This window comes from Sturnira hondurensis, unplaced genomic scaffold (assembly GCF_014824575.4).
Source record: "Sturnira hondurensis isolate 20B ecotype Veracruz unplaced genomic scaffold, ASM1482457v3 Scaffold0018728, whole genome shotgun sequence".
Classification (NCBI taxonomy): Eukaryota; Metazoa; Chordata; class Mammalia; order Chiroptera; family Phyllostomidae; genus Sturnira; species Sturnira hondurensis.
The window spans coordinates 6,332,848-6,358,345 of NW_028091359.1; the positions used below are offsets into that span (position 1 = coordinate 6,332,848).

At 43.6% G+C, this 25,498-nt stretch overlaps 1 protein-coding gene across 5 annotated transcripts in view; it reads right to left on the minus strand.

The window, feature by feature from the left end:
* Positions 1–25,498, minus strand: part of TEX2 (testis expressed 2) — a 99,930-nt gene that overhangs the window by 47,088 nt on the left and 27,344 nt on the right. For 4 of the 5 annotated variants that reach the window (XR_005070009.1, XM_037070241.1, XM_037070238.1 and 1 more), the window contains one exon: positions 12,126–13,791. Coding sequence is in view for 4 of the 5 variants with exons in the window: in XM_037070241.1 (XP_036926136.1) it covers positions 12,126–13,766 (1,641 nt within the window). In the remaining variant the exon portion in view is untranslated. Of the gene's footprint in view, positions 1–12,125; positions 13,792–23,350; positions 23,462–25,498 lie in introns of those variants that run through there. The other variant, XM_037070240.1, reaches the window with a different exon arrangement.

Sequence of the window (25,498 nt, forward strand, 5' to 3'; positions counted from 1 at the left end):
AAGGTGCTGAAGTTGGATCCCACCAGATCATGGGAGCTGATTCCACACAGTACATTTTGGACTGTAAGACACACTGCCTCAGGCCCTCCCCACCCCAATTTGGGAGGAATAATAGTTGTTAATGCTGCTGTTGAGTTCTGTTTGCATGTACATTGGTGAAATATTATGTTATTTATGTTATTAAATATTTTACCACATTTTTTTGCTTCAAAATTTCCCCCCTATTTTCCTCCTCTAAAACCTTGGTGTGTCTTATGGTCCGAAAAATACGGTATGTCTTCCCAAGTGCACATTCAGTGACTTGGTAGCTTGCAATTGACCATGGTGGGAGTTCTCACACCATGGAAATCAGTGAATGGTATATAGAGGGCTCCCAGCCCACCCCAGGCAGCTGGCTTACCAGCACAACACTGTTGACCTTCTTATACATTGCTAATTCAGTTTGCTAACACCTTGTTCATGTTCCCTCTTGGGTGACATACTGCGCACACCATGACATCCTCCGTGCTAACAGTGCTCCACTGAGGCACAACCCACATCCAGCAAAAGGAACAACTCTTACACACACGATTTTAAAAATACTAATATTAATACTCATAATAATACTATAGCTGACATTTAATCTCATTTTATGATCCAGGCACCTCAAGGTACATGACTCCTTTCTTTCTGCCAACTCCCTACAATTTTATACGTGAGGAAAGTGGTGAGAAAGGTTAAGTGATTTGCCTAGAGAGTGGTTTCGAAAAAGAGAAAGTGGTCTAGAAAGTGGAAACCAAGTCCCCCTGACTCCGAGGTCCAAGCTCCCACAGCCCCTCCGCAGCACAGACCCACCACCTCCAGCCTGGCTGACACCTGGTCATGTCTCAGGTCACAGCAAAGATGACACTGCTCCTGGGAAGCTGCCCTGATCACCGAGGTTACTTTCCTCCTATCCCTGCATCTGTTAACGGCTTAGTTTACTTAACCACAAACTCTACAAGACAATCACAGTTGTAATGAGTGTTGTCAACTGAATACATAAGTGTAGCCTAATTCAGAGGGGGGGCTGTGAGGGTTAAACAAAAGCTGTATGTAAAGCACACATAAGTAGGACAACAGGCTGGCATGCCCTTCACGGCCTGGAAGTACAGCTCCAAGTGCCTAAGTGGAGACAAGCCAGAATGAGCGGAGACCCTATTAAGCGCAGGGAGCTGTAAAGGTTCCTTTGAAGTAGACAGCTTAGTTCTTCCCAACGAGAAAAACCAAGTTATAATTACACAAAACAGCACAGGTGAAGAAAATAAGTAACCTCAGAAAGAATCCTAAAGTAAACCATGTCAAAGCTTTTCAGAACAGAAACCGAATAAGCTATACCTTACACAGCAGAGAGAGATGTGTTGTGGCTGGAACCCAGGAGTCCTAAGGCCCCTGTAGGGCATTTTCCAGCACACTACGAGCTTTCCTAGGAAACCTGAAGACACTCACGGGGGCTGCTACTTAAGCCACACCAATGAGGCATCCAGGACACTCAGGCCAATGGGTTGCCAGGCACGACTCTTGAGTCCCTCTCCTTCTGTCCCCCTGACCTAATTGACCCAAAACTCCTACTGAACTCCTCCCAAACTCCCATTGCAAACCCTCATTACCTTTCCTACTACCAATCAACCATTTCTCTCCTTGGGCTTAACCAATTCCTTGATAAGCTGCACAGGGAATTTCCAGGCCTAAGTGGTTAAATATCAAATGTTGAGGGCAATGAAGCAACTCCGAGGCCTTCACCCTGTTCCTTACATAATGAACGCCCCACCCCCCATTTCTCGGCTATTCTCAAATTCTTAACTCTGAATTTCTTTTTTTTTTAAAGATTTTATTTATTTATTTGTAGAGAGGGTAAGGGAGGGAGAAAGAGAGGGAAAGAAACATCAATGTATGGTTGCCTCTCATGTGCCCTGTACTGGGGACCTGGCCTGCGACCCAGGCATGTGCCCTGATTGGGAATCAAACCAGCAACCCTTTAGTTCATAGGCCAGCGCTCAATTCACTGGGCCACACCGGCCAGGGCTTAACTCAGTATTTCTTATTAAGATATTACTCCAACTTTATTTTGTTATGGACACAGGAGTGGGTATACATACAGCATATAGTTAGCAACTCATTGCATTTCAAGTACAAAACTCAGAGATACTCTCAACCCACACTAAAGTGACCCAGACAAGCCTCATTTATTTCTGAAGCTGGAACTGTTAAAATGAAGACAGCGCCTGCCACTGAGGGACAATGACCACAGACAGCCAGGCTGCAGCTGTCTGGCCCACAGACTGGTCCTGTGATCCCATTTGTAAAAGGTCAAGGTTTTTCCTTGAGTTCTCTGGTGGATTTAAGAAGGCATGACTGGCTGGGAGTACAAACTACAATCTACAAAGGGACTAATTTAATAGGAAGAAAGATTAAAAGCTACAATTAACCTTTTGCAAAATAATAAAGTCTGGAAGAACTACTACTGGGCTCTCTTGCAGTTACAGTGCCAATCAGGAGGTCAAGGCCAACGCTCTCTTGGTTAGCCTGATATGGAGCTGACTGGAGAAAGACGCCAATCCTCTGGCCTGAGGAAATGATGGGCATTTCTCCATCTTCAGTGCTTGGGGTGCCTGGCTGACACCCAGCTGTCACATGGCTGTGCTGACACATGAGGCTGCCTGACACTCAGATTCCCCGCACTGATCTTCCCACTAGTCTATCACGGAGGGGTGCGATCCCAAGCAGAAGAAAAGACCCAGCACCTGAGGCCTCTGCTGCTGAAAATTATCTCTAAAGCAGACAAAAAGGTGACTACTTCCCTTTGTCCCTCAAGCTACAACATAAACAGGGTTTTCTTTTTACCAGGCATAAACCCTTTTGATGTATTTATCTGATGGTTCAGAACTGGAGTCACCAGTTAAAATGTAGTATCACAGATCATGGAGTTAGAGAATATGGCAGCAACAGTCTACTAAACAATCCAGAAATTTAGATTCAAATTTGGTTTTCCCATGAAAGACAAACAGACCTACAGGCATGTAGAATTCATACTATGAATGAACAGCGTCAAACAAATAGTCGACATTCAAAATAAATGGTGCCTGAAGACACCATCAATAATAAAGAAAAAAATAAGTCCTTTAGGGGAGGGAAGCACCAGAATCAATACCATCCACATCCTCCAACGGCCTGTTTCAAGGTCACCTTCAGAGCCATGTCACTAGAGGCACTGGAGTCAGTGCTAAAGCCACAGACTCTGCCAATACCCGGGAAAATGGCCTTTTCCCAGCATTTCCTACCCTTCAGGCAGCATCTCCCCAATTCGGGTGATGACGGAGCTCTTTCAGTAATGCAATGGTGAACAGTAATTGAGGCAAGAGACAACAAGCACTCAAATTAGACAGAAAATAATATGATCTCTGATGAACCACTGAAATAATCAAGGTGTGATTTATGTTACTACACAATAAGCACTAGGCCATATTAACAAGCGTTTAAATTATAAGACAAACAGATTAGCAAGCAAATCAATTAGTAGTCTCTGAACTTTTTAGATAATAAAATAATTTTTCAGTATATACCCATAATGTATAGATTTACTTATAAATTATGTAGATGTTCTAATATAAGGCAGCTTTTATAAAAAGTAAAAGATCAAGAGAAGATGAACTAAGTAGCCTTTTTGCTAATTTTTAGTTTTTCTTTCTGATAGTTTTGCACTATCTTCACCTGACACCTCAAGGCACACTCTGTGTACTTAAGGCAAGGTTCACTGTTAATGATAAGGAATACAAATCCTTATTCCAAATAGTGTTGGTAATTTCAAAGGATTCTGGCTGAAGGTCAGTATATGGTCACCTATATGTTAAATATTGGGCAAGACTAATTTACATTAGATAGCGAGAGTGAAATACACACAAGTAGAAACTTCAATATTTTCTTCTTGTGTAGTGCCTTCAACACCCATTTTGGAAACCATTGAAAGCAACGAAATGAAACAGTTCACAGTAGAAACCCAGGCACCAACCCCCACATGTGCGTGCCCTGGGGCTTGCTTATAATGTCCCAGGCTTTGGGGGTACAGCAAACTTCTTAAAGGCTAGTTCTTGTACAATAAGAATAGTCTTCAGTGGACTTAGGACTTTCTTTATATCTTAAATAACATTTTTAGAGATAAAAAGATATCTGGCGTTGATTTTTTTCATGATTAATACCTTACTCTTCCAAAAAGCATGATGAGAAACCTCAGGCCCATAATGCCCAGGACCTCTTCCCTCCTCTACAGAAGACGCCCTGAACAAAAGCAAAGATGGTCCCGGGGGGGCTGGAACCCAGGATGCATTTTCCCAAGGAAACAATGCTATGCACTTCAGTTACATGCTGGCGGACTAGAATTACAGTTCAGCCATGCAGTGAGCTAATAAGCTGAGTAGAAAATGGGCAAAATGTTGATAATTGTTGAAGGTGGGTGTTGGGTGCATGGGGGTTCATTATACTATCTCTATGCTTTTGTGCTTGCTTGAAATTTCCTACAATAAAAAGTTAAAAAGATAAAAATTCAAAATAACCACGTTGGGGGCATCTGACCTCCTTAACGACTGACTGTTCCTAAGGAGCTCAGGAAGCACAGGGAGCGCCTGCTTCTTCGTGAGAACGCCTGCATCTCACCTGATAAACTTCTTTGGCCACGAAGGGGCACTGGAAAACAGACAAGTTCATAAAAGCCTTACATAAAACTCAAGCAACCCATTACAGGGGTGGGGCATTTTCAGTTAAGTATAACACAGAAATAAATGCTTTTTTACTTCTTGTACACATTGTACCGAGGGTTGCAGGAGACAAACTAAAATCATCCCAAGCCTCCTTTGGCTGTATGTAATGAGGCTGTTTTCTCCTTAAGATGCGCTCCCTCTATTTCCTTAAAAAAAGAACTGCATGAAATGGAGATTAAATTTACATGTTTTAAAACTATCCCTCTATTACATATCTAAATGTGAAATGACCTAAGAAAAAAAGGTTCTCCAAAATTTGTTTCTGTTAGTTGCACAATGGAGTAAATGTAATTTTGGTCAACCGGCTAGGCCATGTCTTTAAAGAGAGAGAGATCATCAGTCTGGAAACTGATGCCCTACTGCTGTGTTCTGCAGGTGGTTTATAAGTCTGAGATAAAGAAGTTACTCGTGAATATGATTCAAAACTGTGAGTTATACACCCACACATAAATCCAAGAATCTTATGAATCTTCAGGAAGCTTCTCATTATAGGCACGTGGAAACATTAGGGTGCAGGACTGGCACTGAATTGGGTCTACTCCTGGTCAGGGGGCAAGTACATTCTTGGAGAAGGAACATCCAACTTGCCTAAGAATGTTCAGCAAAAACAAACACAATTGCAATATGCTGACTCTAAATGCCCCATTCTCCCCATGCCCAAATTCACACTCTTCCCCAGGGTCCTCAGCCCAGAGTATCTAACTTAACCACCCAAAATAAAGCCCCTCAGAAGGTTACCACCCAGAGGGGTGTTGCTCACAGTCATGCCCTTGAATTCCCCAACTTTCACACATTCAGGTCACTGTGTCGAATGCCTGTGGTGACCTTTTTCCTATTTGCCACTTTGCATCAGCTATGGATTCCCAAACATTAAGAACAAGTAGACTTTTAAAAAGGTTCTAAGAGTTCTTCAATGGACTTTTTAACAGCTCTTTGGCCTCGCGGAAGCTTTGACTATTTCTGTTGCAGACAGTACAGCTGCTGATCAGCAGGGTTCAGAGCTGGAGACAGTGGAGTACCATGTGGCCTAACAGACCACATACTAGTCCCTGAGCATAGCTACTACTTGGCTGCAAATTGGTCTTTTCAATCACCCCCCTGCTCCCATACTCATCACTAGTTGCAGTGTCATTTTAAAATACAAATGTCTGCAGTTTGGCTGGAATAATAAAATCACCCAGATAAAGTACAGAAAAGCTTTACTTTTTTTCTCTTCACTTTCTTCATCATGTAGTCACACTGAGGAATACTGCAGTGTTCCTTGAAATGTTTCAGGAGCCAGTAAAGGAACTAGACTCCCAGTCTAGGCTGCAAAAACTGCCTGATCCATCAATGAGAACTTAGATGGCTCAGAGGCTTAAAAACACGTGGTCTAAACTAGTCCTCAGGCACCAAGCTCCCTGCCTGAAAGGTTCATGGGGCTCTCAGACAGTCCGCTTAGGGCACAAAGTCTGCAGGATCACCGCCAAGATCCTGGGCCTCTGCACTAGACGTCTTTATTACAGGCTGGTTTTATAGCATCCTTTCTCAGTGAAGTTTCTTAAACGATTTAAAATTTAGGTTTTTTTAAGTTGTTACAAAGTTTCCAAACTTGCCCGGAAGAACTACACCATTATGTCCTCTATAAACACCAACTACCTAAAATCAGATGTACAGAAAATAATTCAAGGACTTCCAGCCAAGATGGAGACGTAGGTGGAAACACTGTGCCTCCTTGCACAACTAAATTTAAAAACAACAAAGTTTTAGTAATAAAAATGCAGCCAAAACACAGACAACTGAACTGTACGGAAGTTTGACAGCAACGAACCATTCGGTCAGACCAGTAAGAGGGGAGGAGTTTGGTCTGACCGACCCAGGAGTGTAGGCAGCAGCGGTTGGCGGATCCCAGGCCCAGGGTGGCAACGGGCGGACCCAGTGAGGGCGGACCCAGTGAGGGCGCCGGGTGGCTGGCTGAACCTCGGTCACACATTCGCACGCAGATAAACCAAGCGAAGGAGCGAACAGTGAGACAGACCACTCAGGCTAGGGCCCCAGCGATGGGGAATTAGAGCCTGAAAGCACCAACTGGAAAGACTTTCTCAGGGTTGAGGGGCCGGGAGAGGCTCCCAGGCTCACAGAGAGTTCGTTGGAGAGACCCACAGGGTCCTGGAGGGTGCACAAGGCCACACACCCGAGACCCAGCACCAGAAGGGCCTGATTTGCTTGTGGGAAGCCGCAGACGGAACAGAAATCTGAGAGAGAGCGGAGCAAAGCACCATTTTTTCCCCTCTCTGACCCCGCCCCCATATACAGCATCACAACCCAGCAACTGAGTTGCCCCACCCTGGTGAACACCTAAGGTTCCGCCCCTCATACATACCAAGTGCGAACAGACCAAAACATGGCTCAACAACAGCTCAAAGCCCCAGAGCAGCATATAATTCTAAGTGACCAAGAAATAGCCAGCCTTTCAGATGCACAGTTCAAAATACTGGTGGTCAGGATGCTCACAGAATTGGTTGATTTTAGTCACAAATTAGAGGAACAAAGGAAGGCTAAACTAATTGAAATGAAGGGAAATGCACAAGAAACCAATAATAATGGAAAGGAAACTAGGACTCAAATCAAGGGAGTGGACTAGAAGGAAGAAAAAATTACCAAACAGAAAAGAACGAAGAAACAAGAATTCAAAAAAATGAGGAGAGGCTTAGGAACCTCCAGGACATCTTTAAACATTCCAACATCCAGATTATAGGGGTACCAGAAGGGGGAAAGAAACAGCCACGAGTGGAAAACTTATTTGAACATATAATAAAGGAGAACTTCCCCAATCTGGCAAAGGAAATAGACTTCCAGGAAATCCCGGAAGCTCAAAGAGTCCCAAAGAAGTTGGACCCAAGAAGGAACACACCAAGGCACATCATAATTACATTATCCAAGATTAAAATGAAGGAAAGAATCCTAAAAGCAGCAAGAGATAAGGGGACAGTCACCTACAAAGGAGCTCCCGTCAGACTATCAGCTGATTTCTCAAAAGAGACCTTACAGGCAAGAAGGGGCTGGAAAGAAGTATTCCAAGTCAGGAAATCCAAAGACCTACACCCAAAATTGCTCTATCCAGCAAAGCTTTCATTTAGAATGGAAGGGCAGATAAAGTGCTTCTCAGGTAAGGTCAAATTCAAGGAGTTCATCATCACCAAGCCCTTATTATATGAAATGTTAAAGGGACTTATCTAAGAAAAAGAAGATAAAAATATGAACAGTGAAAGGACAGCAAACTCACAGTTATTAACAAACACACCTAAAACAAAAGCAAACTAAGAGGACAGCTAGATTGGGAGCGGAACTATAGAAACGGAGATCACATGGAGGGGTAACAACAGGGGAGTGGGAGGAGGAGAAGCGGGGAGAAGGTACAGAGAATAAGTAGCATAGGCGGTGGGTAGAAAATAGACAGGGGGAGGGCAAGAATACTATGGGAAATACAGAATCTAAAGAACTTGTGACACATGGACATAAACTAAAGGGGGGAATGATGGGGGAGGGGTGTGCAGGGTGGAGGGGAATGAAGGGGGAAACAGGACAACTGTAATGGCATAATCAATAAAATATAATTTAAAAATAATTCAAAACAGCTGACTAACCTCCCAAATCAAGCTATTTTCAAAAAATGGCTCTTTGGATTCACACTAGAAACATGTCCACAAATCTGCTCAAAGTCAGACTTCACTAAACTTAACTTTTCTTATTGCAACATTTGGGTCCCAAATGTAATGTCAACACTGCTAAATGTTTTTGAGTGTCATGTTTTTAAAACGGTTTCCATGAGTATGACCTCCTACTCAGTAAAATTAAGAGCAAAGAACGTTTACATTTGAAATCTCTAGCTCGCAACATACAGCCCACCCTTCTAATCTGTAGTACCGTCCCTTTTAAACACAAGGAAGGTATGTAGTCAGGTTTCTAAAACAGCCCTGAACACCAAAGACCTGAGGTGAAAATGTACTTTCCCTCATTAGTAATGAAGGAGTTAACAAGTTAACCTAAACGAGTTAAGGTTAAGAATGAAAAACAATGACCAAAATAACCAATCAGAATTGTTCAAACATAGCCTTCCAATCAGGAAGAATACTCATAAAACAGCCTAAGGAAATTTGCTTCAATTATAAATGTCAATCCATGACATTGAAGTATTTGTTCTCTACAGGAGAAATCAAAATACATATTATGTAAGCACTGAAAGCAAAACACCTTCCTTAAAAGAAAACAGTCCTGCATGGATCCACCATTCACCAGCTGTGTGACCTTGGGCAAGTATCTTAACCTCCCTGTGCCTCCATTTCCTCCTGGCCACATACTGGAACTGAAAAGGGTTGTGGTAGGGATTAAATGAGATAATGCACTCAGCCCATGGCAGGTGCTCAGCATCACAGCCCTGCCTTTACTATTTCAATGATCGGATCAAAACAACCAGAATGTGCTGTAACATTAAAATCCTATTCCATTGGCATCCTCCGCAGTCAGTAAACTCCTGACACGTATCAGTGATTGAAGTCAACAGTGATAATTTTAAAATCTTCCCAGAACAATTAAATACCCAAACCAGTTTAAAATGAATGCCACAGTCAGTCATTAGGCACTGGAGTTAAAGATAAGTACCATTTTTCTTTGCTAAAGTTATCAGTAACTCAGAGGGCATGTAATTTAGGTAGTCACAGCACCACGCTACCAAGAAAGCTTAGTAACCATGCATAATGAATCACTTTTGCTTCACTTCAAGCATTAATACTAAGCTTAAGAGTGTCACATCCTCAAGACTCAACACCATCTTCTCTTTAAAAAGGAACAGTGTCATAACACATTGCCACGTGAAAGAAAGAAAAGGGTCAGACTGCAAAATATATGATCCCATTAAATCAAAAAAAGAGTGCACAAGCATGCACGTGTGTGAAATGCAGAAATTTAACACATGCAGAAATTTAATTTAAAAAAGCAGGATATAGCCCTGGCTGGTGTGGCTCAGTGGATTGAGCACGGGCCTGCGAACCACACGATCGCGGTTCGATTCCTGGTCAGGGCACATGCCTGGGTTGCAGGCCAGTTCCCAGTTCCCGGCAGGGGACGCACGAGAGGCAACCCTACATTTGATATTTCTCTCTCTCTCTCTCCTTCCCTTCCCCTCTAAGATAAATAAATAAAATCTTTAAAAAAAAAAGGCAGGCCCTGGCTGGTATAGCTCAGTGGATTGAGCGCGGGCCTACGAACCAGAGGATTGTGGTTGGATTCCCAGTCAGGGCACATGCCTGGGTTGCAGGCTGGTTCCCTGCAGGCCAACTCCCAGCAGGGGATGCACAAAAGGCAACCATACATTGATGTTTCTCTCCCTCTCTCCTTCCCCTCTAAAGATAAATAAATAAAATCTTAAAAAAAAAAAAAGGCAGGATATATACCAAATCATTAACTATAGTTCTCTCCCACCAGCGTGATAAGGAATAGATTTTCTCTTCGACTTTTCTGTGTTTCGTAAACATTGCCATGTATTTATTTTGAGTAAGGTAAAATATTTATGAAATTAAAAACAAAACAGCCCTGGCTGGTGTAGCTCAGTGGATTGAGCACGGGCCTGCGAACCAGATAATCGCTGTTCAATTCCCAGTCAGGGCACATGCTTGGGTTGCAGGCCAGTTTCCGGCAGGGGCCAGTTCCCTGCAGGGGATGCACGAGAAGCAACCATACATTGATGTTTCCTTCCTCTCTCCTTCCTTTCCCCTCTAAAGATAAATAAATAAAATATTTAAAAAAAAAATAAAATAAAAAAAAAATAAAAACAAAACAAACAGTATTTTAGACCCTGAGAGCTCTTCCCTTTGTTTGTTTTGCAATAAAGAGCTATGGTGTCATTTTTTTAAGCATTTTTATTTAAATCGAGTGGAGGAAAACCTATTAACTGAGATATCAACTTAGCTATGACTATCAAAAAAACCAAACATCAAGCATTGGCAAGGATGTGAAGATGGAGAAACTGGAACCCTTATGCATTGTTGGTGTGAATCTAAATGGTGCAGCTGTTATTAAAACAGTATGACAGTTCCTCAAAGAACAAAACACAGAATTACCATATGATCCCGCAATCCCACCTGGATATATATCCAAAAAAATCAGAAGCAGGGTCTCGAAGAGGTATTTGTACCCTCACGGTCACAGCAGCATTATTCACCAGAGCTAAAATGTGGAAGCAACCCAAGTGTCCACTTACAGATGAACAGAGAAGCAAAAATGCAGTATATACACACAATAGAGCACTACTCAGCCTTAAAATAATAAAACTCGGCAATATGCTGTAACATGGATGTACCTTGAGGACACTATGCCAAGTAAAATAAGCGAGTCGCAAAAAAGATCAAGACCGTATGATTCTACTTCTATGAGACAGAGTAGTCAAAAAACAAAAACAAAAGACCCCAAAACACAAAAAGTAGAACTGACTGCTAGGGGCTTGGGGGAGGAAAGAATGAGGGGTTATTGTTTACTGGGCATAAAGTTTCACTTTTATAGGATAAAAAGGGATATGGGGATGGACCCACAACTATGTGTTTAATACAATGAACTGTACACTTGAAAATGGGTAAGATGGTAAATTTTATATTATGTGTATTTTACCACAAATTTTTAAAACTATATATAAAAATGTGTGTATGCGCCTATAACTTAAAAACTATGGGCTATAATTATACTTTTCTATCATGTACATTATTTTAGAAATTTTTAAATATACAAAAATAAGTATAAGGAGAAGTTCTAATATTTCCTTCCTGAGCCCTAATGGTACCCCTCCGGAGGCTCTGAGTCTGGGGTCCGACGTGCCTGAAAGGTGATGTACCCTCTTTCCCCAGCCCACGTCCCACTGTGCACAGAGGACAGAGGAGAGCCCACAGTGGCTGACCACTGGCCTTAATTGGCTTTCTCTTCCTCCTTTAGTCCTTTTGCATTCGGGAGTACTTACCCCTTCTCCAGGACCTCAAGAATATTTAATCCTAACAGAGTCAGTTATAAAAGATCCTCATCAAGGGGCAAATCCCTGGAAAGTTTAGGGAGAGACTGACCTATGAGGAACTGGATGTAAATGCCACTGTCTAGGGCCATGGAGATCCCTGAAAAACTATTTGGTGAAGCAGCAAAACCTGAACTACAATGAGGTTTGCTTGATAAGTCTCTTGGGTGCCTGGAGAATGAAGAGATCCCAAAGTCTTACAAACACTGCTTATGCAAAAACCTGTGACAATGAACTACAAAAACGAAGTCGAGTCTAAAACAAAGCCGTCTATGAGCTAACACATGCTCTAGCCAGCGGCTGAGGAAGGATGTGCTCACCTTCAGTATTTCTGGTTCTTTGATGTCCAGAGATCTTGTGTTCCAGTGTTGCTGATTTTTGTGTAGTCTGTGATATTCATGAGCACTTGGTGGTATAAAAAACCAAATCATGCAAACTGCAGTCATGAATCCCAGGCCGATTCCCAGAAAGAGCCCGTTCACATAATGGGGGAGGGGGAGAATGAGGTACGCATAGACACACAGTATGAAGAAGCCCAACGTCTTCATAGGTAACTCCGGGTGCTGCATGGCCAAGTCCACCTCTTCCTCACTGTCAAGAGCAGGACCATCATCCTCCAGCTGAGGAGCTGGCTTGAGAGGCATATCTCGGAGCTTATCAACTTTACCCTCGCCCTCCATTTCCAAATCGAACTCCTCTGTGTACAGTTCACAAAACTCTTCATCTTCTTTGCTCACTAAGGCAGACAGAGAACATTTCTCAAGGACTAGAGAACTTGTCTTCAGGCCTAAATCCTTCAGACTGCTCACCTGGGAACTCTTCAGTTCCGCCTCTCTTGGGGACTCACCAGTGGACTTTGGGTGGTCACTTCTGGGGATGCTGGGATCGCTTCTGTCACAATCCCCCTCGGAATCACACTCCTCTTCCTTAATGCTGTAGTTGTGATTGCTTTCCAAGTGACCGTTCAAGCTGGACAGATTGGAGAGTTCTGAAGCACTTGAAGATAAGGCTTTGGGCCTGTGGCTGCCACTTTCTTCCCCTATAATTTTGCTAAGGAGCTGAAAAGGCTCATATATGACTTCTGAAAGGCGTCGCTTAGTGTCTTCAATTTTTGCCTCCATTTCGGGCACTTTAAAAAAGGAGCGTGTATCAGAGGGAGAAGTCAGTGGGGAAGAAGGCGCGGTTTTGGAATCTCCACCTGTGTTTCGTGGCTGGGTGAACTGCTTGAACAGGTGTAAATTCAGCTTGGAATCAGGCGGTTTATAGGACACGGTATCCGACTCCTGCCTGGAAGTGTCTGTGGACAGAGACTTGACCAATGTCTTCATCAAGTGCCTGTGCCTGGGGGGGTGTGGGGGTTCTTTTGGCTCCACCTCAGTCGACAGGGACTTCACAAGGCTCATGAAGGGTTTTGCACTGGAAAGGGTGGAGGATGAGGCACTGGATGAGAGCACGGGAGACTTGGACGGAGAGGACAATGGGGAGGAAGAACTGGTTTTCTGCTCAGAAAGGGATGACACACTGGGAGAGCTAGCTAAGGGTCCTGATGAAGATGACCCTGGGGACAGAGCCAATGGCACTGTACTCAATACTTGCGCTGCTGGGGGAGGGGCCTCCAACAGCTTTACAGTGTTCTCTGAAACGGGCAAAACGGCAGGGGACCCGGACAGTCCGTCTGCCAGGATGAGCTGGGCGGCAGAGCCAGAGGGGTCATGGCCACCCCGAGGTTCAAGATAGAGGTCTTCCTTGGCTTCGAGCCCTGTTACAATGCTTTGGTCGTCCAGCCCCTCCTCAAGATACCCCCTGAACTCCTCCTCCTCTTCCTCCTCCTCCTCCCCAGATGCCGAGAAGTGGATGGCGATAGTGTCTCGGGACACGGACCTCTGCACGTGCACTCTGGGGGCTGATGGTTTTGGCATGTCAATGGTTTTTTCGGCATGGCGACCATTCAGACTTGTCATTGCCGGCTTCACAAGGGCTTAGGCTCTGTGAAAACAGCAAGAAAATCAGAAGTCAGAAAGCGGTTTCTCCATAGGAGACACTATCATGTGCAGACAGGAGCACAGACGAAGTTCACTTCTGAATGGTGATTACGCCTTTACTTGGCAGATGGCCACCGCTTTTCACTTGAGTGGGTTTGATGGCTCAATCTGCACCGGATACATTCCAGTTAGGCATTCTCTTGAATGAGAAAACTACAAACCAGTGTTTAAAGGTACCATACAATCTGTCTTACTTCACATCTGAGCAACTGCCTCCTCCCTCTTAACTAGCTCATTTCTGTCAGCAATGCCATTATTTCAAGGTTTGAAATACCTGAACAATACATAGAGGTGCCAGCATTACTTCAGAAGTCCAACAGGATAAAATGCAGCACCCTGGGGATTCTGAAACTCTTGGAACAAAAAAATTCACCAGTGGTTCTCTAACCATAAAATGCTAATCCAGGAGGGTCATTGCTTCCAATGCAATTTCCACACCCGTCCTAACAATTATTTGGCATGTATCTCCCACCAAAACATACTATCTCGCTGCTGCCAATAAGTAGCAAAGTTCCCAAGACTGGAAAGGGAAATCTGTAAAATAATTACTACAGCCTGTTAGCCCCTTTGTTCTTCAAATGGTGAGTACCATTCAGCCAGAGAATTTAGGAAGCCACGTAGCTATGTTCTGAGGCTTCAGGAACAAGCAAACTAATTTTAAACTGAATCTAAGAATCAAGGGGCAGGAAAATGAAGACTCAATGCTGTAACTCACCCCAACAGAAAACTATATGCTAAGGGCTATGGTGAGAGACAAGGAAGCTATGCTCTCTGCCCTTCTGAGGCTTAGTAGCTCCATGGAGGACAGACACCCAAAGAGCTGGGCAAGAGAACAAAAGATACCAAGCCCACCTCGTGACATCCAGTATATTACCTCTCTCCCTATTCACTTACAGCCCATTTACTGGGCAGCAGGCATCATAACACACCCTACAAGATTGAAATTAACACTACGATCTGGAAAGAGTCCCCATCAAAAGAGCTAAAACACACTTGAGGAGTGGACTTCAGGAATTCTGAGGAGAGCGAGACCAGTGGGGGAGGCAGGACATTTGCTCTGTCTTTTAAACTGCTGAGCAGGGTTGCGACAGAATGGGCATGATTAGAAAGGAGGGTCAGATGCGAACCAGAGGATCGCGGTTCGATTCCCAGTCAGGGCACATGCCTGGGTTGTAGTCCAGTTCCCTGCAGGCCAACTCCCAGCAGGGGACGCACAAAAGGCAACCATACATTGATGTTTCTCTCCCTCTCTCCTTCCCCTCTAAAGATAAATAAATAAAAATTTTTTTAAAAATTAAAAAAAAAAGAAAAGAGGGTCAGAGACACGAAGATGAGCGTGGGGAGGATGTGTCCTGCCACATGGGTCTATTCTCCACCTCCAGGTGGAAGGTGGGAGCAGTGGGCGACCAACAGGACAAGAAAGGCACCATGGGGGAGTGAGTGGAAAGGGCAGCCTTGGGACCAGGAACCGGGGCATCTGGTACTTGTTCTGAGACCTTGAAAGAGCCAACCTCTCTGGTCTCAGAATCATTATCTGTAAAATGGGGGGGCCATGAGTTGTTTCCTGGCCTAGAACCCTATGTGTTTATATTTCAAGGTGATGTTCACAGCTGAACAAAACATACTTATACAAGTAATACACCAAAGACCAGCAATTTCCAACAGGCGTGCGGCACGGATTTGTACAACACGCAGTACCTGACCACTTAGTCAGGGGCACTGACCTCTTTTCCCTAAGATTGTCAAATTAAAAAAAAATGACAACAGCCAACACAATAATAGCTGTCTGGTGTTAGTGAATCAAAATTATGCCTATCTTTTGTCAGATTAGCAAAAAATATGTTTTTGTAGTATCACAGAATTTTAGTAATTAGTTTACGTGTGCCATGAGCTAGAAAAGGCTGAAAAATCGCTGCCATAAGCAATCGACATTATGGCACTTGTCTGTTTTCCTTCATTTGAAGAACTCCTACATTCAAGTCTTCTGCCAAGTGTTCATGTTCAAAATGCTGGCAACTGATAGTGCTGACAAGAGAAAAGGTGAATGGGGGTGGAAAACAGTGATCCTGAATCACCACAAACAATCTAACGATGACAAGAACTGCAGTTCGAGGGTCCGGTCATAACCAGGACACATCTGAAACCACACGTTCTCAGTATCGATGCTCCAGAGAAATGATTTTCATAAAAACGTTCTAAAAGAGTTTTGCCCATGCTCTTTCATGACCCCGAGGCTCTCCTAGCCTTACTGGATCCAGGAAAGGGAAATGATTTCTATCCATCTGGCAAAGCAATTTAAATCCAGGACCAGGCAACCGCCCGAGGAGGAGACTCCAGCAGATTCACAGTGCTCTGCAAAGCTGGAAAGACACACGGGCCCAGGGCAATCCTTCCCTGTAATCTTGAAGCCAACTGGCTTGTAGGCTTAGTAAAGAAGAAAAATACCAAGTGCAACACTTATTTTTCATTTAACTGTCACCTAGTTTTTATAAGGGTAATTTAAAAAGAAAATTACAGAGGTAATTTAAAAAGAAAGTTTGGTACTTGACAATCCTCAGTAGGTTGAAAAATAAGCGTAATTTAAATTGCTTCAATAACATAAAGGGTGATCCATAAGGCTCTGCTGCTCCGAGGCTGCCTCACGGGGTAGTGGTGGCTGCAAGCGAAGCTGACTGTGGGCACAGGAACCAACAGAGAGAGCACACACAATTTGGGGGCTGAACAGCTTGAGTTGGTCCTCTGGGGAACAAGGTGACAGGTGGAGAGGCCCATAACAGTTGAGGGTGGGATGGCCTGGGAATCCTCAGGCAAGATCATGCCCAGGCCAGGCCAGAGGGGAAAACAGCAGTTCACCCGAGGGCCTGAGATCTGGGCAGCCAAAGCGAGGCCCCAGGACACAGTGAGCTAGCTGGCCTCTGCCCAGGTAGGGCTACCAGGGGCCCACACGCCCAATCCTCCTCCACACAGGGAGGCCCCTGGGCCTGCTGGCTCGAGGGCCCCTGCTCATCTCTGACTGGACTGTCTCTATGTCAGCCAGCTGGGCCCAAGATGGGGCAAGCAGTCTGGCTCACCATGGCTATGGCGAGCTGCACTGTATTGCGGAGGATGTCTTAACGACTCTTATCTGTGCATTTTTAAATAGGATTTGGTTTTTTAAAAAGTCAAAAGAGGGCTTCAAGACTCCATTTTTCTACCTTGATGCTGCAGAAGCAACAGTGAATCCAGTCAAAATCAACCATGGTAGGAAGGTCTAATTTAGCCTAAAAATCAAGTATATCTTCACAGTTACCCCTTGATTCATTTAACTTCAATAAAGCAACTGAAAATTGCCAGCAGCCATTCTAATCTGTTAATACTCCACCTTGTAAACAAAAATCAATGTCCACATTGTGGATAATGAACTAGCTCTAGCCTTCGTTTCATTTAAAAAAGAAAAGAGAGAAAAGAAAGGAATGCTCCACTTCCAGTACAGGCAATCCTCCCAAGGCACTTGGACCCTGCCTGTTAGAAACGCTGGACTCCTGTTCCATTAGCAGGCTCGCGCAAAGCCTCCTGCAACCTAGCAGGGGCCTGCATGGCACAAAATACCACACGGGTTTACACCACCGGGAAACAACTGCTTCGGTCACTGCTCCAGCTTTTACCTGCCACAAGGCAGGCCCACGTGGGAAGAGGGCTACATCCCTGAAGGACAAAGGTGTTCAAAAGCATCAACAGAATTAGAATTCTGCTTTCTAGATTGCTAGATGGTTCTAATAATAAGACCCAAATTCAGTTCACAGTAACACATTTAAAATCAGGCCATGCCTCCAGCACAACTGCATAGGCCACTATGGAGGTTTACAAAAGATAACACCACTGTCCATCCGCCGCAGCGGGGGGCGGGGGGAGACAGGACAAGGGACTCAAGCAAACCACAGATGGATATCGTACGGTGTCGTGTATAGAAAGCAAAAAACCCCTAAGGGAATGAAAACTCAGGACAGGTGTGCCTGTATTACAGGGGCTAATCAAGTAGAGAGGTCTGGGAATAATTTTTACTTTTTATTTTTATTTTTTGCAGAAAACTCATTGTGTGACTTAGGGGAAAGAAATGGAGAGAAAAGAATACTGCAGATGTGGAACAGCAGCAGAGGCAAAGGCATGAGATGGGAACAGTCAGTCAAATCAGAACAAGAAGTTGCGAACTAGTTTAGCTACAGCTGAGGGGCTGCACTGCAGGTGCGGGAGGAAAATTAATATTTGAGTCGAAGGGCAGGGAATCAATCAATCTACAGTTTAAAATCCTTAAAAGCTAAGTGTTCTTATTTACATACATTTAACCCTTAGGGACCAGAACCACAGTAGGTCCCTGAGCAGTCTGAAGTCTGCACGTAAACATTTGTTTCAGGTGAGTAAAAGCCTGAAACCTAGTGGACTGTGGTGCCCCAAATTCGGAAGGAGGATGAGAAGAGGGCAGTGCCCGTGGTCACAAAATGGCACATTTCAAAAAGTGATGCTCGGGGGGGTCAAATGTTACCAACAGGTGAATCTGGGAAAGAGTATAAGATGTTCCTTATTCAGTTTTTATTTTAGCAACCATTTTAAAGTTTGAAATTATTTCCAAATTAAAACAACCCAACAACAGAAAAAGCAGCGTTCCTAAGCACCGTCTGGCTTTGGATCCGCTGTCATACGCCACCTCCGCCCTGCTCCGATCGCCTCCACCCCACGGAAGGAGCAAGCCCAGTTACAGGTAGTAACAGGAGGAAGCCAAAGTTTTACCATTCCCTGAATTTTTTTAACTTTATTTTGAAATAACTATAAAGTCTCAGGAAATTGCAAAAGTAGTGCAGAGAGATCTCAATATACCTTTAACCAATCAATCATTCCTTATATTTTAAAGTCAAATAAATAAATTCCAATTGGTTAAGAAATCAAGTTTTAACCACAGACTCCTAATTCACCCCTGTAAGAAAAACACATTCCAACTGGCAGAGCGAAACTTCCACATATAAAGACTTTCTAATAGTCTTTCTAAAGGTCTTCAATGGTTAAATATAGGAAAGGCATCATTAATACATACTTCCCAGGCATTTCACCCAAAAGTTCAAATGGCCAATAAACAAACAAACAAAAAGCTCAATTTACTAAAAACAACAGAGTTGGAAAACAAATCAATGAAATAATTTTGGTCATCAAATTCCAACATTGAAATATAATGTGTGATGCTGTCAAGGACATGATGAGAGAAATCCTGCATTACTAATGGTTGGAACATAATTAGTAAAAACTTTTCTGAAACCAGTTTTGCAGTAACTATTAAGTACATCCATAATGTGCATATCCATATACCCACCAGGCCAAGGGCAGGGGGGTCGGGGGGTGAGGAGCATTAATGCTAGTTTTTTCTATACAGTAGGCTTATCAGTAATTTTTACTTTCTACTTTTAGATATTTCCAAATACTTTTATAATCTGAAAAAATTAAATGTAAAAAATGCACATCAGGCTTTAAAGTAAAATCATTATCTTCAGAATTTAAAAGTGCACTAGCCCACCCCCTACATCTTACCCAGAGAAAACTAGAGCACAAAATATTCATTTTTATAAAGTAAATAACATCGCATGTATGTATGTGACCTGTTTTTCCATTCAAGATGAACAGTGAAAAATCAATGAGGTCTTTGGCTTTAGTTCCACCAGCTCAGTAGGAGTCTAACCTTTGGCAAATCATTTACCCAAAGTCTCTGTTTCTCATCCTGTAAAATGAGAATGGCAGGACAGTTCAGAAGATGAAACAACAGCGATACATGTAAAGCACGGAGAATGGTGCCTGGCACAGAGCAAGCATGCCCGAAATGTTAACTGTGTGTGTAAGCAATTCCACAAGTCAAAAAAGATTCTTTTACACATAATTTTAAATAGCTATGTAAAACATCTATTCCATAATCTAACCATTTCAATGCAGGACACTAGGAATTCTTTGCTGTCACAAACAATACTGGAATGCTTCGTGATGCCATATTTAACCTTTGTCTCTGATCATTTCCTTAGTAAATATTTTTAGAACTAAAATCTCAGGGCTGAATAGCATATATAAATTTTCATTTCAATTTTTTTAAAAACCCACAATGTCAAGGTAATAAAGAACTTCAAAAACAGATGTATGTAGGAAAAAAGTGCCATCTTCTCCTGCCCCCCCCAAAATCAACTATTTAGAATGAATCCTTCCAGTTCTTTTGTGTGTATTTACAGAAACACACAAACACACAAAGCTGCGTTTGTTTTCAGTGTTAAATGAGATCATACAATATACACTGCCTTGCAGGTTGTCTTTCCCTTACTATTTCTTGGACTTCTTCCTACGGCTTACACATAAATCAACAGGCGCACACACACACTTTTATACACAGTACAGATATATCATCATCTACTTAATTACTCCTTTAACGATAGAAATTTGAGTGTTTTCCAGTTTCCACTATTAGAAATAATGCTGCCTAGAAAAGCCTTCGCGTACAGCTCCTGCACCAGACAAGTCTATCTGGAGACCATATTACTAGAAGTGTAATTGATGGGTCAAAGAAAATACATATTTATAATTTTAAAACTGTCTTGCCAATCTGTCCAATTTACCCATTTACACTCCTACCCACTGTGTATAAAGTGTCCATCTTGAACCCTTGTCGGGACTGAACTTATCTTTAATAAGGTTCACTGATGCATGGGGAAATGGCACCTCAATGCTTTGATAATCATTTCAAGTCCTTCCCCATCCGTTTCTCTTCTTCTGTTAACTTGTCACCCATATTTCCTGCCCAGGGGTTTTTTCTTACTCACTTTATGTATGGTGAATAGTTAACACTTTCTCTTTTGTACGTGCTGCAAATATTTTCCCCCATTTCTGGCACCTGCTTAGTCGGTGGTGGAATCAGTTGCTGAAACTACATGCCAAGTGAAGCCATGAGACGGCAGGGGCAGGAGCTCTGAGGACCAGCCCCTCACCTGCCAGTGATGGAGCCCACCCGCTTCACCTCCCTGAGCCTTGGCTTCTCTCACTGCAAACTGAGGCGACCCTCCCCCACTGTCTTCCAGGAATTTTACAGAAAGCTCTAAATTCTCTAAGTCTATGATTCTACAATTCAATTTCCATGGAACAGAAATGGAAAACTTTTCGAAAACTTTTCCCCACTTTTCGATTTTGCACCAGAGTAATTCTTGGCAACTGCTCAAGTCAAGCAAAGGAAACCAGAGTGCACTTGAACTAATTAATGTGCCGAAGGCAATTAAGTAAAAATATTTTTCTAATAATATTGAGACAGTTCATCTCACATTAACAAATATTTCCAGACCTTCTGGACTTGTATTGCTTATTGAGCCCAGCTGTAAAAACATTCGTTACTCCTGGTCACAGGTGTCTACTGAATGACAGAATCGAACAATGAGATGCAGATCGTCAGCACCGAGTGTGCTGTGGCAACAGAAAGCAGAGGTCAGCCCTCCACCAGCGTCCCACATCCCTTCCCCACCCGCAGCCAAACTGTACAAATGCTAGCTCCTGCCCAGAAGGCATCTGCTCTGGCTGTGATAAGGACAGGACTCCAATGGGCTCTCTACCCCAGTGCTTTGTTCTTAGTCCACACAAACATCACTCCAAGTACAGCCTCTTGGCTTCAACTTCTAGCGGAGTCGAACTACACCACCTCCAGGTTTCCACCGCCCTCACTTCTATGGCGGCAGGCAGAGCCCACCAGCAGCAACCTTAAGGGACACAACTCCATGCTCTCTCACACACACACACAAAAGGATCCTCCCTCCTCCTGTTGGGCACTTTTTTTTTTAATGGGGAGAACCACAAGATACGCAAAGAGCTGGCCTAGTTTCCAGGACCAAACCACCACCAGTATTTTCAGACCAAACCATCTGTACCACCCTGTCTAAATCATTAGCACTGCTATCTGTTGTCTGTGAGACATCCCCACCACCAGGCCCGAGTCACTACCACTGCCAGAACCTCTATGCCAGAGGGAAGGGATGGGAGGAGAGGGGTGGGTGGGGGTTGCTGCAGACCACAGCCAGGAGGTGGTCCATACAGATTTGGTCCATGTCCTTGCTGTTTCCAGGAAATTCCTAAATTAGCTCATTGATTTCCTAGGCAGATACCTCCCCCACTGGTGTGATTCCAGGCCTTGTCTCTTATCCAGGCCTCCAAATTAGTTTCCCTCCTTTCTCAAAGCAGACGGCCTTGCCCCTAACCCGCTATGAAGGTGGTAGGAGTTGCCATCTCGTCTCCCATATCCAACTATACACACCATTTACTATTCCCACCCCTTGGTTCTTCTACCCATTCTTCTCTACTCTCCACCTACACACAGACCCTATCCAAGTCCTAAGAGGCCTAATTCTAAACCTGGTGGACCCCTAGGTCTCCTCACTCCTGCCTACCCCAACCCAACTCCACACTAACTTTTTCTCATCCAACAAGGACCTGACTTCAAAGGTCATCTCTGATGTTCTCCTCTCCTTTATCCTCCAAACCCCTTTAGTTCCCCAAGATGACTGAGTAGTTCTTTCATCACCTCACACCTCAGCATTTTTTCTGACCTCATCCCTTGCCTCTACTCTCCAGCCCACATGGCATTCTGCTGCCAGACGAGTCTTCTTTAAACACTACTCACCTGATCTCATTCTTCTGCTCAAAAACCTAACACATTCTCGTGTCTCATCTAATCTCTCTGGCTTTGAGGGACCAACATAATGTAGCCCCTCTATCTCCTCAACTTTATTTTCAGTTACTATCCGATGTGTTCCCAACATTCTGGTTGGGTCAGAGGAGCCACTGGCTCATGTGAAAACCTGTTTCCTTCCAGCTTCACATGACGGCTTACTTCCTTTCCCACCTCCATTTATGCAGCTCCCTGTACTAAAAATGCCTCCCCTCTCTCCTCTGCCTTGTCAAGTCCTAGCATCCTCCATAGAGGCAGAGAGGCTTAAACTGAAACCCAGGCTTTGCCCCTGAACTACTCCAGCTTCTCAGCTCACCTCCTACCAGACGAGTAAATCCTCAGCCAAGGGCAGGTTGAGTTCCAGAAGTTCATCATTAAGTCAACTGTTCAAAATTCAAAACCCATTTATCCCAAAGGAAAATAAATGGGAAATAGGTGCCTAGGCCCACAAAAGTTACGCAGTCCATATTATAATTTAACTACAGTACATACGTACCTTTTCAACTACAAAGAACCACCATTTAAAATATAACTCAAAAGAAAAACGCACTCTGAGATGATAATACCAGGACCCTAGAATTAGGGCCATACGCACACCCCAGAAAATGACGATCTAGAGAGCATAAAGCCAAGGGCCCAGGATAAATCTGACATTTCCCACCCATCTGCCATAACCAGACTTCTAGAGTCTTAACTTCAATTGCCAATGTAACCCAAGTCTACTTTAATTCATGCATGAAATGCTCCCATTCAATAGAAGCAAGACACTGGAAAAGTACACAGGAACTGGACCTGCCTGCCCCCAGACACACGGGAACCCAGGTGGGGTCAGACAGAACGCTTCCTCCCAGGCCACTCCAAGCGGCAGAGGGACTGCTTCCGTGACTCCAAGCACCGCCATGGAAAAAGGCATCAGGGAAAACACAGGAAAACTTCTAATTTGTCCAGAAAACAAAGCAGAGCACACGGACAACTTCTAAAAACCATGCACCGAAACTTGGTGGCCACTTGCCAATGGCAGTTAGGTTCTAAGGTCAGGGTAAAAAGCCACCTATAGTCAAAATGATCCCTGAGAATCCCTTTTTTTCCTTCAATATTATAAGAAATTTCATTTTTATTGATAAAAAGCATGATTGTGCCTGTATGTGTACAGGAAATTGGATTCAAGTATTTGGATACTTTAAATACATATTTTGTGTGACTTCATATGCTTGACATAAAAGAATCATGAGCCTCCCACTTAGGTGACCTTGCACAGGCATTGTGGTGCCCATTCAAGTTTGAGAGACTTCAAGGCCAACTGAAGGACAGATCTACAGGAAAGTCTGAGTATGGGCTGGCCACTCACACCACTCTGCCCTTAGGGAGACTAACAAATCTCTACCGAGGACAGGCGTATTCCAAGTATTCCAGTATTCCAAGTTGATTCAATTCCATGGCAGTGGAGGGGCCGGGGGGCGCGGGGCACACACAGGCTGTGATTACTGGAGAAGTGTTTTTCTAGTAACATGTCTTCCAGTTTCCTCTCCTCAATTATATAAGCCCTGAGATGGGGAGGAGTGGCTGGGTCATGTGTGTGTAGAGATTTCCTAGGATTTTCTGGTGCAAGTCCCCTCCACCCAATTCTAAAATGCATCCGTCCTTTGAGGACTAGGGTTAAGAAGGTGGTTAGGGCTGGCTGACCTGTTGTACCCCTGCAGTCTGCTGAGGGGAGCTGACCTGAGATGGTGGTTCCAGTCTTGCATCTGCAAAGGAACCTGTGGAAGACCGAGGGCCATTTTCATTTCTAAAGGCTTAATAGAAATGATACATTTACCTGGGATAAGGACATAAAAGCTACCCAAATCATCAAGTTTCCTTGCTTTTGTTTGGATTACACGTCTGTGTGGTATCATACTGATTGATAATCATACAGAATTTGATTCCAAATTCTGATTGGCTGTGGATGACATAATAGGAATTTCTGAGACAGGATTGGTCCAAGTATAGACATTGTTCCTAGAGTTGGTATCTCACTCCCCAAACTAACGTGCTCACTGCCTCTAGAATCAGGTTGACCTTGAATGAGAGTGCCTTTGACTATCAAGTAAAGCAACTGGATTGTTTCTTACTTATCATCACACTTGTAGCAGTGATTTGATTTCATAATGTTATTATGAACCTTTTAATCTGGATTGTTGGGTAAAATTTCAGTCAGCATTGAAATGAAAAAAATGTAAACAGAATTAATCAGTTACTGTTAAACATCATTTGTTAGGACTTTGCAAAACACATGGCAAGCATGGGGCAGGAGTAGAAGAAAAGAGGTTGGTGAAGCTGCAGATCCTATCCAGTGTCCTTACTTTTAAAACAGTCCATTTAACCAGCTTTATTCTAAAAGCAAACAAAGATAACTCACAATAAAGCACCAACTCTTATTACTTAGTCTCTGTCATCTCCTAGGATCCTGTTGATGGTACATTCCTTTTATGTAATTGTGTGTGATGTATGCACATCATCCCAAGTTCTGCTTTGTCACGCAGTATTACAGTGTGGAGACGTCTCCACATTCCTACTTTGCCTCTGTGCTTGTCATTCTTAATGGTCACAGCTGCCAGAACTAAACCCGAAGTCAGATAGGACAGTCTAGTTCAGGGGATTAGAAAAGGCTGGAAACGAGCTGTCTGTCCCATCCTTGGTAGCGTGGCTGCTGGGGGCAGCTGTGGCTGATGCTGACGATAATAGCTTACATATGCTAAGTGTTGTTATTTCTTAACTTCCCAGCAGCCCCTGAGGTAGGCCCTATTATCTCCATTTTATTTCCATAACAGGGAAAAAAGGCTTTTTGCAGCAACTTGTCCAGGGTCACCTGCTAGTAACCAGTGGTACTGGGATCTGAAGCTATTTAGTGTTTGAATTCGTAACCCGGTTTTCCTGTGCACTGTGGGGCCTGTCCGATTCTCAG